This window comes from Anguilla anguilla, chromosome 7 (assembly GCF_013347855.1).
Source record: "Anguilla anguilla isolate fAngAng1 chromosome 7, fAngAng1.pri, whole genome shotgun sequence".
Classification (NCBI taxonomy): domain Eukaryota; kingdom Metazoa; phylum Chordata; class Actinopteri; order Anguilliformes; family Anguillidae; genus Anguilla; species Anguilla anguilla.
This window is the reverse complement of record NC_049207.1, coordinates 4,431,831-4,446,002: the sequence shown is the minus strand read 5'-3', so window position 1 is coordinate 4,446,002 and position 14,172 is coordinate 4,431,831. Positions and strand designations below refer to the sequence as shown.

The 14,172-nt window shown below is 53.8% G+C and overlaps 1 protein-coding gene across 10 annotated transcripts in view; it reads left to right on the top strand.

Moving 5' to 3' along the window:
• ppp1r12a (protein phosphatase 1, regulatory subunit 12A) overlaps nucleotides 1–14,172 on the top strand; it is a 61,019-nt gene that overhangs the window by 24,374 nt on the left and 22,473 nt on the right. For 4 of the 10 annotated variants that reach the window (XM_035425791.1, XM_035425790.1, XM_035425783.1 and 1 more), the window contains exons 3-10: nucleotides 4,196–4,314; nucleotides 10,163–10,322; nucleotides 11,205–11,349; nucleotides 11,514–11,588; nucleotides 11,783–11,874; nucleotides 12,154–12,317; nucleotides 12,547–12,662; nucleotides 14,138–14,172. The exon at nucleotides 14,138–14,172 is cut by the window's right edge and continues 73 nt beyond it. In XM_035425791.1, coding sequence (XP_035281682.1) covers nucleotides 4,196–4,314; nucleotides 10,163–10,322; nucleotides 11,205–11,349; nucleotides 11,514–11,588; nucleotides 11,783–11,874; nucleotides 12,154–12,317; nucleotides 12,547–12,662; nucleotides 14,138–14,172 — 906 coding nt within the window. The remainder of the gene's footprint in view (nucleotides 1–4,195; nucleotides 4,315–10,162; nucleotides 10,323–11,204; nucleotides 11,350–11,513; nucleotides 11,589–11,782; nucleotides 11,875–12,153; nucleotides 12,318–12,546; nucleotides 12,663–14,137) is intronic. The other 6 variants (XM_035425792.1, XM_035425787.1, XM_035425786.1 and 3 more) reach the window with 3 other exon arrangements.

Below are 14,172 nucleotides of genomic sequence, written 5' to 3'. Positions count from 1 at the left end.
CTCCACCCCCGTGCGAGCGCGCGCTGGACTAGCCGAGAGAGATTTCGCTAATCCTGAGGCCCAGAGAAAACGCTGCCAAGATGTCGGCGAACGCCAGCTGCAGGCTGTCGCCGTTTCTCATTCAGTCTGTGATGCTGTCTCTCTTTAAGGGGATACCGTCACAAAAACACTTCAGAGGAAAGCCAGGCCCAAGACCAGGCCTGAGTGATGTGTGATTGCTAATCACGTCATAATTTTGTTTATCGTTTAAACGTTTGATCAAGAAGTATGTTTGAACTAGCGCGCCGAGCGAATGTCTGTTTCTCCTTAATTAAAAACAAAGTTGTTGCAGCTAAGTGAGTGTTTAACTTTATGTTTTTGCAAAGGGAAATGGGAACAGTCTGTTTTAAACGTGTTTGTAATGGTGGTTTCGGGAGGGCTAAGCGTGGCACTGGTGGAAGTGAAGCACAGCCTTCAAGCTGATTTTTATGTCCCGAGATTGGAACAGCCTTAAAAAAAATAAAGTCTGTGTCCTAGAACTCATTGCTTTGAATCGTTAGCAGTGATTATTGCGTCAGCGTTAAGAACACTACACACCTTAAAGGGTTAAAGGACCGTTGCCGTTTCGTACGAGTGGGATGTAACTGGTCTGCAGCTCGGCACGTGACACAGTGGGGATCGCTTCCTGCTTCCGGGTCGCGCTCGCCAGGCAAAAAACTTCGGCACAGTGGCAGGACGGACACGGCTCGTTGGTTCACTGCTCGCCTTTCCAGGAACCGCAAGCTGGACAGACGCGATGAGCAGTAATATCCACTTGTGTTTAAATTTACCATAAAAGAAAAAACTCAGCGAGACTGCGGCCGGGGGAAGGGAGCTGCCGGAGCAGACCGAGCAGATGCCCACCCGGCTCAGCCCAGAACCTTTGAGTGCGAATCTCCCGAGCGCCTGGACCAGACGCCAGTGCAGTCGCAGCCTTAAAAGGTCATCGGCGAGGGGTTTGAGACCCGGCCGTCTCACCCGTGTGTAACGCTCACCTTCCCGCTGCGAGCCTCGCTCTGCGGCCGAGCCTTTTCTGGTGTTTTTCCGTTCCGTTCGAGGCGTCTGCCGTGTGGTCACGGGCTTCGCCGACCGTGGTTCTGCTGGCGCGGTACCGGTTACCGCCAAAACCCAGCCGGGGCGCGTTCTCACGCGGTGGCGGTTAAGGTTTCACCACGCGGGAGCGCGCGGTCGAGATTCACACCCGCGGTGTCCTGAAACACCACCGACCCCGCCCCCCACCCCCCGCCCTCTGCGGTGTCCGTGGAAACAAGGGTAGGACGCTGTAATGGGTGAAACTGCATGTACCAGTGGGCGCCTATCAGAGCTGGTCCCCCGTGTTCACTTCCTCAGTAACGTTCCTTGCGATTGGCTCATTTCCTCCGGCGTTGCGGTTGCCGTTCAGGGAGCCACGGTTACGGCGCTGTTTTCGTAGCTAAGATTCGGGGGGGTCTGATATCGCGTCGTGACCCGCCGGCATTCTTCAGCCTGACCTTTTCCGAGGTAGGAATGCCGTTTATAGAAATGGGAGCGCACGGGAGACTTTTTTGTCGGTTGACATTCGAATCGGGGAAGGAGAGCCGAGGAGGTTAAGTCGCGCTCATTGTTCCCCCCGCCGCCGCCGCCGCGCTCCGTGACCCGGTTCTGCTCGCCCGTATCGCGTTTCAGTCCCGCTCTCCCAAAACGCCTCCTGTGAAAACAGCGCGGAGTTGTCGCAGCTGGTCGTCGATTGTTTGCGATCGGGTCTCGCCGCCGTCGCTGTTGTCTTAACGAGTTTGGAGCTGGCCTGCGCGGCGTGGCGCCTCTGCACTTCTGCGCTTGTGTACTTGTGCACTCCGCAGTGCTGTACCATCTGGCCTGCCTTCCCTGCAGTGTTGTGATGTCCTCAGACACTGGCTGGATTAAAAAAGAGCGTGTTAATTTCCTGAGGTAGGAAGCGCTTGTGGCTGAAGAGGCTTGGGAATTGCATTGAGCATCTCCTCTTGGTCTCTTCTAAGCCTACTCTGAGGATGCACTGCTTCAGTACCTCCCTGAGAGGAGCCATCTGGGTTATTTATGTGGCGAAATAAAATGATGTGTGTTTATTCATCTCTTATTTATTTTTATTTTGCAATAAACGGCCCTCGTTGATTAAGGGCTGTTTCTGGCTAAATTTGAGGCGGATTTCGGAAGCGGGGTATTGGTCCGGGTGGCTCACGGGGGTTGAAGGTCGACGCGCATCCCGAGTCAGTCACTGGCCGATTAGTCACGGGCATCTTTTTCAAAACTGGGCGAGAAGCAGCCAGCCTGCAGGGGTCACTAGGAGACACAGAGGTTACTCGGCTGAGGGTGAACGTACAGCCCTCCTAACGCAGAGTGTGGAGCTCCAGTCCTGGAGGGACGCAGTGTGGATTTCCCAGGCGTTTGGGCCTGATTGATTAGGTCATTGATTCGGCTGGAGGCCGCACAACTCGTTCTCCAGGTCTTAATTGGCTGCTGATTGAAGGAAACCAGAGCTGAACCCCCCTGGACTGGCGTACGATGCCCCCTCCCCCCCCCCCCCCCCGTTCAGGCTCTGAACACACTGGCTGTGAGCGAAAGTGGTTTTGGCCGTGTGTGACGTGTGTTACGTGTGTCGCCAAGCGGAGAGAGGGAGAGGGAAAGTGAGCTGTCGCGCTTTGCGTTTCTCATCGCTCTGAATCACGCGTTTGGAGGCCCCGGGTCCGTGGTGTGGCGGATTCAGAGCCGGTCTGCGGTTCCTCAAGACTCCTGTAACCCCCCGGCCAAGATCCACAGACGCTGTTGTGTGGTCGAAAAAAAGACGCCGGTGCGGAGGAGGAGGAGGGAGAGCGAGAGTGAGAGTATGACTACGTTAGTGGGGGAGAGGTGTTGGGGGGGCGTGGGGGGGGGGGGTCATGCAGCCCTGTGACAGGCGGAGGGACGGGACTGCTTTTGGAATTCAGTGTTTTCCCAAACTTATAATAATGAAAACTCCGCCGAAGATTTATCAGATGTTTTAAACCGCGCACACCGGGTTGGCTCACCGAACCGCCTGAGACTCGTTACGGTTCGTAACCTGGAAACGCACCGGCGCCAGAACGGACCAGCCGCACGCTGCCCCACACTCGTGACTCATGGAGCCTGGAGGCGTTGGTTGGTATTTTTTTTGCTGCTTTTCCAGCGTATGAGCATTTAGCCTGACTCCCACGTGGAAAAGCAGTTTTTGCAAATGAGCATGTTAGCGTCCTACTCGTCTGGTCCAGTCATTTCAGTCTGTGCTTTTTTTTATCAGCCAGACAGACGGACAGTGCACTGGGTCAAAGGAGACCGTGTCCTGCGGTGGAACATCGCGCCCGCAGATGTGTGTGGTGTACACTGCGTGTTCTGGGCACTGGCACAATGCAGGGAAGCTTAGAAGGAACGTAAATTGTGATGGGGTATTGATGTAAGAACACTCTGTCCCTGGATGTTAATTGAGCGAGGTCTTTATTTTTTTGGCCTCTCTTATCTACGTTTACTGTTCACAGGGACTAAGCATCATGCACGCACAGCATACATACTCGACAGGTTCCTGTATATATCTTCCTGGGTTACATTTAATTGTGTAAGTTTAATTAGGCAGTTAATAATTAGCCACAATAAACTAATATTCTCAATATTCTTTTTTTCAGTTGAAATGCTCTTCACCCACTTAGTTTTACAGTTAACGGAGTTCTAAGGTCGCTTGTCCAAAGTTAAGACTGGATCTGGCCCAGTCCTGCATATGAAAGCCACCTCCCGGTGATTTGGGAAGTGGCCCTGCAGCTCCTGGCGGGGTGCTGCAGTTGCACCCTTGAGCAGGGTGCTTAACCTGAAGTGCTTCAGTAAATATTGTGCTGTGTAAATGTATTGTGTGGAAAAAGAATGTATGCTGTGCAAATCGCTCTGGATAAGAGCGTATGCTAAACGCATAAGGCATAAATATGAAAATGTGTCTTGGATAATGTCCTTATAACTGCTGAATTCATGATGATAGCTAGCTAGCTTTCTTCCATGTGAGATGACAAACCTCTCTAGAGTAAAATGTAATCTGGTCCTCACATCCCTAGCTGGTGCAGTATTTTGTCGTTGAGTAATTTGGGTGAAGGAGCCCGTCTGAAAGGCTGTGCAGGCCTCTGCCTGGTTTCCTGTTTCCTGTCTGAACCCCTGTGGGCCTCCGCAGGTATCTGATCGGCCAGGGGGCGCACGTGGGCGTGGTCAACAGCGAGGGGGAGACGCCGCTGGACATCGCCGAGGAGGAGGCCATGGAGGAGCTGCTGCAGAACGAGATCAACCGCCAAGGTAGGGCCCCCCCGCCCTGTACACAACCCCCACCCACCCAACCCCCACCCACCCAACCCCACCCACCCAACCCCCCTGCAGAACGAGATCAACCGCCAAGGTAGGGCCCCCCCCCGCCCTGTACACAACCCCCACCCAACCCCGACCCCCCCACCCCCCCATAGAACGAGATCAACCGCCAAGGTAGGGCCCCCCCCCCCCCGCCCTGTACACAACCCCCACCCACCCAACCCCCACCCACCCAACCCCACCCACCCAACCCCCACCCACCCAACCCCCCCACCAAACCCCCCTTCCCAACCCCGACCCCCCCACCCCCCCCTGCAGAACGAGATCAACCGCCAAGGTAGGGCCCCCCCCCCCCCCCGCCCTGTACACCCAACCCCCCCACCAAACCCCCCTTCCCAACCCCGACCCCCCCACCCCCCCCTGCAGAACGAGATCAATCGCCAAGGTAGGGCCCCCCCCCCCCGCCCTGTACACCCAACCCCACCCACCAAACCCCCCCTCCCAACCACGACCCCCCCCCCGACACTGCGTCTGTCCCCCAACCCCTCCTCTCCCCCCCAAACGCCCCCTCCCCCCTGTAAAACAAGATCAATCGCCAAGGTAGAGACCCCCCCCCCCCCCCGTACACCCAACCCCACCTCCTGACACTGCGTTCATCACCCGACCCCCCCCCCCCCCCCCCCCCGCCCTGTACACAACCCCCACCCACCCAACCCCCCTTCCCAACCCCGACCCCCCCACCCCCCCGTAGAACGAGATCAACCGCCAAGGTAGGGGACCCCCCAGCCTCTACACCCCCCCACCCACCAAACCCCCCTCCCAACCCCGACCCCTCCATCCCCCCGGTAAAACGAGATCAACTGCCAAGGTAGGGGACCCCCCCAGCCTGTACAGTGTACACGTCCCCCCCCCCCCCCCCGACACTGCGTCTGTCCCCCAACCCCTCCTCTCCCCCCCAAACGCCCCCTCCCCCCTGTAAAACAAGATCAACCGCCAAGGTAGGGGACCCCCCCGCCCCGAACCCCTACACCCCCCCCACCCACTCTGCCCGACCTCCTCGGCAGAGACTGGCCCAGTATCCAGCGATACGCCACTCAGACTGCGAGCAGGTTTGCCTCTGCTTCTCTGCTGCCTGTTCTGGTTATTTCCCCATAAACACACCAGCGACTGGGCTCTCCCCAGTGCATCGAGTCTGTCTCTCACCCTCAGCGCTGTGACTAGAATGACTGAAACACGAGCCTGGTCCGCTCAGGGTAAGGTTATGTAATAACGAAATGAGCGCAGCTTCCTCCTTTTTTGGGGGGACATTCAGAAATTCAGGCAAATTTGCACACAAATTTATGCAAATTGGCTCAGCTTCTTTTTGTTTCTAAGAAATGGCTTCTGGAAGAGCTGCACGCAGCCTGCTTTTAATTTAAAAGCAGTCTGTCGTACTTTCTCCTCCGAGTGTTGGAGAAGTCTTTAGCGAGATGGAAGGCAAGCCGATCAGTCCTTTTATCGTCTTTTTATGCTGTTTATTATCAGCCTTTTCCATTACCATTATGTAACAGTGGTCCATATTTTATGGACCCACCACTGTTTCGTTTCGCTAGAATGACAAATTAAAACATTCACACAAAACAAGTAATGGGTGGCATTTGAAAAAAAAAAAAAAAAACCTCATCATCCCACAGCTGATATGTTTCTGATGTGGTCAAAGGCTTACATTGACTTTCTCATGAGCATGATGGTGAATTATTATTACTTTTTAAAATGATTCCTGCCGCTCATGAATTGCCAGTGCTTCTCAGAGCAGCCACATGCAGCTTTAAGAGAAGACAGTGGGACTGCTAGGCTTCTATTTGTAACCAGACACGCCACGGTATCCCATGAGGCCGTGCGGCACAGGGGGGGCTCTCGCCTCTCCGCACTCCTCCTTCATTCACACCGGCCGTCCCGCCACAGTGACCCCAACACGGGCTTGGTATGCCAGGCCGGGGGGGGTCTGGGCGGGGGGGGGTGGGGGGGGGTGGGATGGGGCTTGTAGAGCGCAATCCCACCGGCCCTTGAGGCCTTTGCAGGCAACGCAGAATTCGGCATTAATTACCCCCGCCCCGCCTCGCCGTCCGCTCGCACGTGCTCTAAAGCGTGGGGGGGGGGGGGGCGGGGGGGGGCTTAACCGCCACTGTTAATGGCAGCTGTCAGGTCTCATTCTCGGGCGGGGGGGTGGGGGGGGGGGGGGTGGGGGGTGGGGGGGGGCTGACTGACGTGCCGGAGCTCGGGAGCGACGCGCGGACGGTCTCCACGGCGATCGCGCTGACTGACAGCCGCGCCTCCTTCCCTCGGGCGCTCCCGTGTCAGTGCCGTTGACGTGGAAACGCGCCCGTCTCTGAGAGCGGTACGGGCGTTCGGGGGACGCGGCGGGCGACGGGACGGGAGTGTTTATGACGTGTAATATTTAGACGTGCTGTCAGACTCCGCTCGTGAGTGAAAGGGTGCGTCTCAGCCTTCGCCGCAGAGTGGATACGCCACCTCAGAGTTTCCCCGCTGGCGTGGATCTCCACTCGCTTGCGGTGTGTTGTGTAACCGTGTTTTGCAACCCTGTGCCTGTCTGTGGAGATGACTCCTCCCCTCTCCCCCACAGTACAGGCCCATACCTGTGACCCCGTGCCCCCTGACCAATCAGACCCTTCCCCTGCCACCCAGATCCCCACATGACCTCACTGACCATGTGCCTGCCTGTCACTGGATGAGGAAGTAAGATGCGGGTAGAGGAGGGGTCCTGATCTTTCCCAGGCAGTTCACTCGGGAGTGAGGCCTGTTGTGGCACTTTGGTTGCGTTTCTCAGAAATGCCCAAAAACTCCAGTCTGCCGTGGGCCATGCTGGTTCCCCCGGTCGTCCCTCACACTTCCCCATCCGTTGTCCTTCCTGGCGGTGTGTTTGCGGTGTGTGTCTCTGTGTGTTTTTTTTTTTTTTTTCCCTCAGTGGTTTCTCGCTGACCCGAACATTAATTTTTCCTCACACAAGACGGGCACGGCGTTGCGAAATCTGTGCGCTCCACTCCTCGCCAGCCCCAGCGGCTGTATTTTGAGAAGGAGCGTGCCCCGTTCCCCACGCTCCATGCTCTGCCTAAATGTGCGACAGTTTCTCAATGCAGTTTCGAAACCCTGTCCCAGTAGCCTCCGGCCTACTTCTTCTGTGGTCTCGAGGAGGTCTTGAGCAACTTATCTTCACTTTTTCTCCAGCTAGCTCCACACTTCCAGTGACTTTGTTGTTCAGGTTTCTCTCTGCTCAGTCTCAACGACTCTACATTTGTCAGTGAAACAAAGGTGGTCGTCATCTTCTGATTTTTAATAATTGTTATATTTTGGGGGGGGGGGGGGGGGGGAGAATGGCATCCGTTAGAACGAGCGGGATTGGACAGTTTATGCGTCATTGGGGAAAGTCTGTACTGGGTGTAAAGATGCTGTTGTGCACTCACATCTGACTGTGCTAACATTGACCCAGTTCAGCTCCACACACAGGCCTGCATTTCCATTCAGCTTCTCTTAATATGCTGCTGGTAATGCTTTCCCTTTCGCTGCGTATCTCGGACGATGGTGAAATCAGAAAGCGTGCGCTCTCCCTGATTTAACTGATTGCATCGGTGTGACCATGGGATTCTCAGAAGAGAAGAGAAAATATCTCGAGTTTTTAACCGAAGTGTTTCACGAAGACATCTCCTTTCAAAGAAATGCAGCGCTAATTCTCCTTTCCTGGCGCTTTCTGTTTCCCTTTTGCCTGGGTGGGTTCAGGGCACGCAGAGCGCTTCACGTAGAAGAGCAGGAAACTCGATTCAAAGCCGGATGCTGATAGTGCCGTCCGTTCAGCCTGTTCTCCTTACTGTACCTGTGATGGGCTTTCAAAACCTTTAAAGTGAATGTGTGTAATAGGGATTGGTTGTATATTGGTCTTTTTAAACTTAATTTAACTTTTTAATCTTACAGTGTTTACCCTAATGACAGCCTGGGGGGTGTGGTGTCCATTTTAAAAAATCACTGTAGGACCATGATCGATATTTTGTGAAAAGTCATTTTACACGCGTATCTGATTTTAGGTAGGAATTGATTGGGCCCTCATAGAAAGACAGCACACTGTGGCTGTAAGCAGCAGCTCTGAGGGCCAGGCCTCTCAGGGCTGTGCTGACCACAGACACTCAGCAGAACAGCTCAGTCCACGGACACTCAGCAGAACAGCCTGTCCACAGACACTCAACAGCTGGGCTAATTTACTGCTTATGATAATTTACCGCGCGTCCCCGTCGAGTAGGGGCAAGCGAGCGCTCGTCTTCGGAAGCGGCTGCCTGCTCCGGGGCGGAGGGCCGAGGGGGTGACGTCTCGCTCGGGCCGTTCCGAATTTTATCAGCCTCCGCTGTCCACAGAACGTAGGAAAATAATGACTCTGCGGCTTAGAGTTAACGTGTGTTTTAAAAAAGAGGTCAGCAATTTGGGGTGCCAGCATCTCCCTCTGGTGTGCAGAGGCGGTATTGCGTGTTGTGCTTGATTGTCAACCTGCAGGATTGTGGTTTAATGTCGTGAAGACTTGGAGAATATTTGAACTACTTGATGCCGTGTCTAATATTCAGTTCTATAGCTACGGCCTATTTACTGATGGTTAAGAGTACTGTTGGAGTGTACAGTAGATAGGACACACCTCATACATGCTGAGGTTGATACTCCATTTTCTTTTTATTGTTCTGCATTGCTTTGTCTGTATACATTTCTGGCATTAAGAATTTTGACTGTGCTTTCCTCCCCCCTCCTGCACCCTTTTATTACAAGTGTTGATGCGAGGGGGTAGTATTTAATTTCTTTGAGTTCATGTCAGGAACTCAATTTGAGTTACTCAACATTTTGGTTTTGTTAAGGTTAGGCCATCAGTTGATGATACTATTGAAGTTCCTTCTGAACATGATTTCCTTACGTACTCCAAATGCACTTGAGTTACTGAAGCCTTTTCTCAAAACCGTATAGAATTTGCTTGCCGCGATGTCAAATTCCAAGGTTAAATTTCTACCATTTAAAAATTTTCATTAAAGCCTACATGTCATTTGCTGTAGCTTGTTTCGCCTGATATGATTTTAGGTAGCCTATATTTCTTTCTTTTTTTCCCCCTTGGGAAATTTGATAAAACACTGCAGGCGAAAACATGACGGGCTGTTGTTGTATCAGATGAGACATGACAGATCTGATTGCATTGTAACAGATTTGGCTATTGTGTTTCAGAGTTCGTGAAAGGTCCCTTTAATTTTGACTTGATTGATTGCCTTGTTCCTCACACCTAGTTATTCCGGTTAGGTGGCTCTCCTGTTAAAATGGGAGTTAACAAGGAGACGTGTGTGGGTATGCTTATGTCTGTATGTGTGTGCATGTGTGCGTATATGTGTGTGTGTGTTTTGTGTGCGTGTGTGTGTGTGTATATATATGTGATGTGCTTGTGTGTGTGTGTGTACGTGCGTGTGTATATATGTGTGTGTGTGTGTGTGTGTGTGTGTGTGTGTGTGTGCGTGTGTGTGTATATATGTGATGTGTGTGTGTGTGTGTGTATATATGTGTGCGTGTGTGTGTATATATGTGTACGTGCGTGTGTATATATGTGTGCGTGTGTGTGTGTATATATGTGTGCGTGTCTGTACGTGCGTGTGTATATATGTGTGTGTGTGTGTGTGTTTTGTGTGCGTGGGTGTGTATATATATATATATGTGTGCGTGTGTGTGTGGGCGCTTGTGTATGTGTGTGTGTGTGTACGTGTGTGTGTATATGTGTGCATGTGTGTGTGTATATGTGTACATGCTAACGCTGCTCCCCTCTCTCTCTCAGGCGTGGACATCGAGGCGGCCCGTAAGGAGGAGGAGCGCATCATGCTGCGGGACGCCAGGCAGTGGCTGAACAGCGGCCAGATCAACGACGTGCGGCACGCCAAGTCCGGCGGGACAGCGCTGCACGTCGCCGCCGCCAAGGGCTACGCCGAGGTTTTAAAGTGAGTCCCCCCCAAACACCCCCCCACCCCCTACGCCGAGGTTTTAAAGTGAGTCCCCCCCGAACACCCCCCACCCCCTACGCCGAGGTTTTAAAGTGAGTCCCCCCCGAACACCCCCCACCCCCTACGCCGAGGTTTTAAAGTGAGTCCCCCCCGAACACCCCCCACCCCCTACGCCGAGGTTTTAAAGTGAGTCCCCCCCGAACACCCCCCACCCCCTACGCCGAGGTTTTAAAGTGACCCCCCCCCCCCCAAACACCCCCCACCTCCTACGCCGAGGTTTTAAAGTGAGTCCGGAGAACCCCCCCGATCCCCTGTGGCTGACCGTATCTGCACCCACAAAGTACCGCCCCATCTCCCTTACCAGCGCTGACCACAGTCACACTGCTCATCCACACAGAGGGCGTGTCCTGGCTCTGTCCGAGTTCCATGCGCTCAGGGTGACGGTCCCCATTATCAGCCGTCTCAGTGTTGTGTTCACACGTGTTTGTTTGCATGCATGCATGCATGCATGCATCCACGCATGCACGTGTACGTGAGTATATGCCTGTCTCACTGTATGTTTGTATGCCCGTGGTGGAGTGTGTGTGTGTGTGTGCTTGTGCGCGTGTGTGTGTGTGTGTGTGTGTGTGTGTGTGTGCTTGTGCTTGTGCGTGTGTGTGCGTGCGTGCGTGCGTGCGTGCATGTGTGCGCGTGTGCGCATGTATGTCTTTGTGCATGCACACGTACTTGTGAGCAGTTTGTAATGAGCACAGCAGAGTTAAATAGCACAGAACTCCAGTCCTCCCTTAGCCAGATTTGAGCAGCCCGAATCCGAGAGCGCCAGATTTGCCTAAATCCCCCTGATGCTATTCCCGTCTCTGTCTCTGTGTGTGCGCCCAGGCTTTTAATCCAGGCGGGGTACGACGTGAACATTAAAGACTACGACGGCTGGACCCCCCTGCACGCCGCCGCGCACTGGGGCAAGGAGGAGTCCTGCCGCATCCTGGTGGACAACCTGTGCGACATGGACGCCATCAACAAAGTGGTAGGGCCCGGCTGTCCTTCCTCTCCGTGCGGTCCTGTCGAGCGCGGGTCGTCAGTCTGTGTGCTTGGGTGCTGAGCGCGATGGGTGAATGTGGAGTATTTGGTTGTTGGTGTTGTTTTGATGGTGGGTCGTCGTAGCAGATGGTCATCCCTGTTCCGTTTCAGGGCCAGACGGCCTTTGATGTGGCAGATGAAGATGTCCTCGGCTACTTGGAAGAGCTGCAAAAGAAGCAGAATCTGGTAAACCGGTTTTGTTTTTTGTTTTTTCTTGTTTTTTTTTTTTTGTTATGCGGAAGAATGTAGCCCCTGCCCGAGCGACGAGCGCTTGCTTGTTTTGATCTTGTCAGGCCGCAGCTGGTCTAAACAGCGCCCCCTGCTGCGCGGATGCTGCAGCTGGAGCTCACAGACGCGTTCTCTCTGTCTCTGTCTTTCAGCTCGTGAGCGAGAAGCGCGACGTGAAGAAGTCTCCTCTGATCGAGACCACCACCACGGCCGACAACAACCAGATACTCAAACCCCTCAAGAGGCAAGCGGGCGGGGGTCAGGGTGGGGTGGGGGGGGGGTGGCGGCTGGGTGGCGAACGTCCCAGGCATGCCTTGCTGCGTCACGCTTCTGCCGCAGGGCTTCTGCAGCTTCCTGGGCTTCGTTGGCGTTCGTTGGTGCAATGGCGGTATGGAGTTTTGTGGAGGATTAGTGCGAGGCCTTCCTCCCTCCATTCTCTGTGTCGCCCTCTACCATTCTGTTTGCCATGTGACGTGGGCGGCGGCTAAACTGGCCCCTCCCCTCCCCTCTGCCCCTCCTTCAGTGAGGAGACGGTCCTGCTGGTGCCGGAGAAGGTGGCGCCCCGCATCGAGTCCCTGGAGCAGGAGAAGGCCGACGAAGAGGAGGAAGAGGAGGGCAAAAAGGACGAGTCGAGCTGCTCCAGCGAGGAGGAAGAGGAGGAGGACTCCGAGTCGGAGACCGAAGCAGGTACAAACAGAAGCAGGGGGGACGGCAGCAGGTACCAGGGAAGGGGGGGGGGGGGGTAGCTGTGTCAAGTCAGTGGCTTCCCGTCCAACCAATTACTCACCCTGGGTTTTATATCTCGTAGAGGCCACCCTAGGAGGAACACGTTTACAATGTGGTGACCCTTTCCAGGTCTAAATGCTGTGTTCGTGTGTGTGTGACGTGTGTGTGTGTGTCTCCCTGTGTATTCCAGAGAAGAACAAGCCCACGAGCAGCACGAACAGCACTCCTTCCGCGCCCCCCAGCGTCACCGTGTCCTCCCCGACCACCCCCACCAACCAGGTGACCCCCACCTCGCCTGTCAAGAAGGTACGGCCAGGACCCCACCCCTCCCCCCAATCAGCCCAAGTCATCCTCAACCCATCACCGATTGGTTCAAACGCCCTGCCATTGACCCGCCCCCCCCCCCCCCCCCCCCCCCCCAAACAGACACCTTATAAGCCTTGGTTCACTTTGTTGCAGTGGTGAGATTTCTGTCACTGATTTCATTTTGGTTGGATGGAAGAAAAAGAATATTGCTTGCTGAATTGTCATGGAAACATAACCTCTGTGGTGTTGCTGCTATCCCTCTGTTGATGGATTTATAAGGGCAGGATACTGGTGAGGAGTATTGAGACAGTAGCTTAAATATGCCATACCTGTCATTGCAGAACAATAGTTCACATTTAGACAAAAATTGCATTTATGTTCAAGGTCACCAGTGATATTTTGATTATCTTGTCAGTGCTAAGACAGATTGTTTAAATTTTTGGTTGTTGGCTAGCAACTGGCTCACTGCTTCGGAACATAGTTATGTAAGGCAGACTAATTGGGTTCTGGTGAGACTGACTGTGACAGCAGTTGTGGGGGGGGGGGGGAGGTGTTCCTGGAAACGAGGAGCGAATCGGTACTCAGAACCATGAGGGAGGAGCCAAAATTGACAGAACAGGGATTACAGCAAATCACATCCCCCTCCCCCCCACCACTTCCAGTGCCCCGTGTGTTCTGTTTCCTGTGCTATTGCTGCCATCTGCAGGAGAAACTGGGCACTGCAGCTGTGAGAAATGCCAACTGCATTCTATGTAGTTAGAATAGCACTTATTATTATGGATACCCAGTGAGATAGCCTGGCGTTCAGAGGGCCATATAAGGAATAGAAATGACACAAAAAAATAAATAAAAACCCGCTGGCCTGTTCAGCTCCGAATGGTTTATAAAAGGAAGCTGCTTATAGCGGTGGTCTTTAGCCCCTTCTCCTGATTGCACTTCCTGATTGGCTGTGAGCCACATCCCATTTGCGGCTGATTGCAGTGACCCCTTGTGAGTCAGAGAAGTGCCTGTCGTCAGCGTTTCTGACTGCAGTCCCCCATGGGGTTATAAAATAACTGCCTTTCCTTTTCCATGGTGCGTTTCCATAGTGAAACATGGCTAAATTTGTGTCTTCACCTGAAGTTGAGTACACACATAACACACATCCGGCTGCAGTATGATGTACTAGTTCGGCACTAGAAACTGGGCTATGGTGTTCTGACTTTCTGACACTCATGCAGCAATCATGGTGTTGCCGGTTCCGGTTGTGATCCGACTGTGGTTCAACCGGGTTCAGTTTTCCTGTAGCAAAGATTGTGTAGTGTGTCGTGAGCCAAAGATGCTTCACTTCTCGGTCCTCCTCTCCCATCCCTCCCTCACCCTGTAAGTGTGTTATATCTCTGCTGCTGCTCTCTTCTTGTCTGTATGTCTGTCTGTGTCTGTCTGTCTGTCTCTCCATCCCTCTCTCATCGCTGGTCCTGTCTCGATTGGTTTAGTCTGATTTTGTTGCTCCGCTCGTGGGCGTGACCGG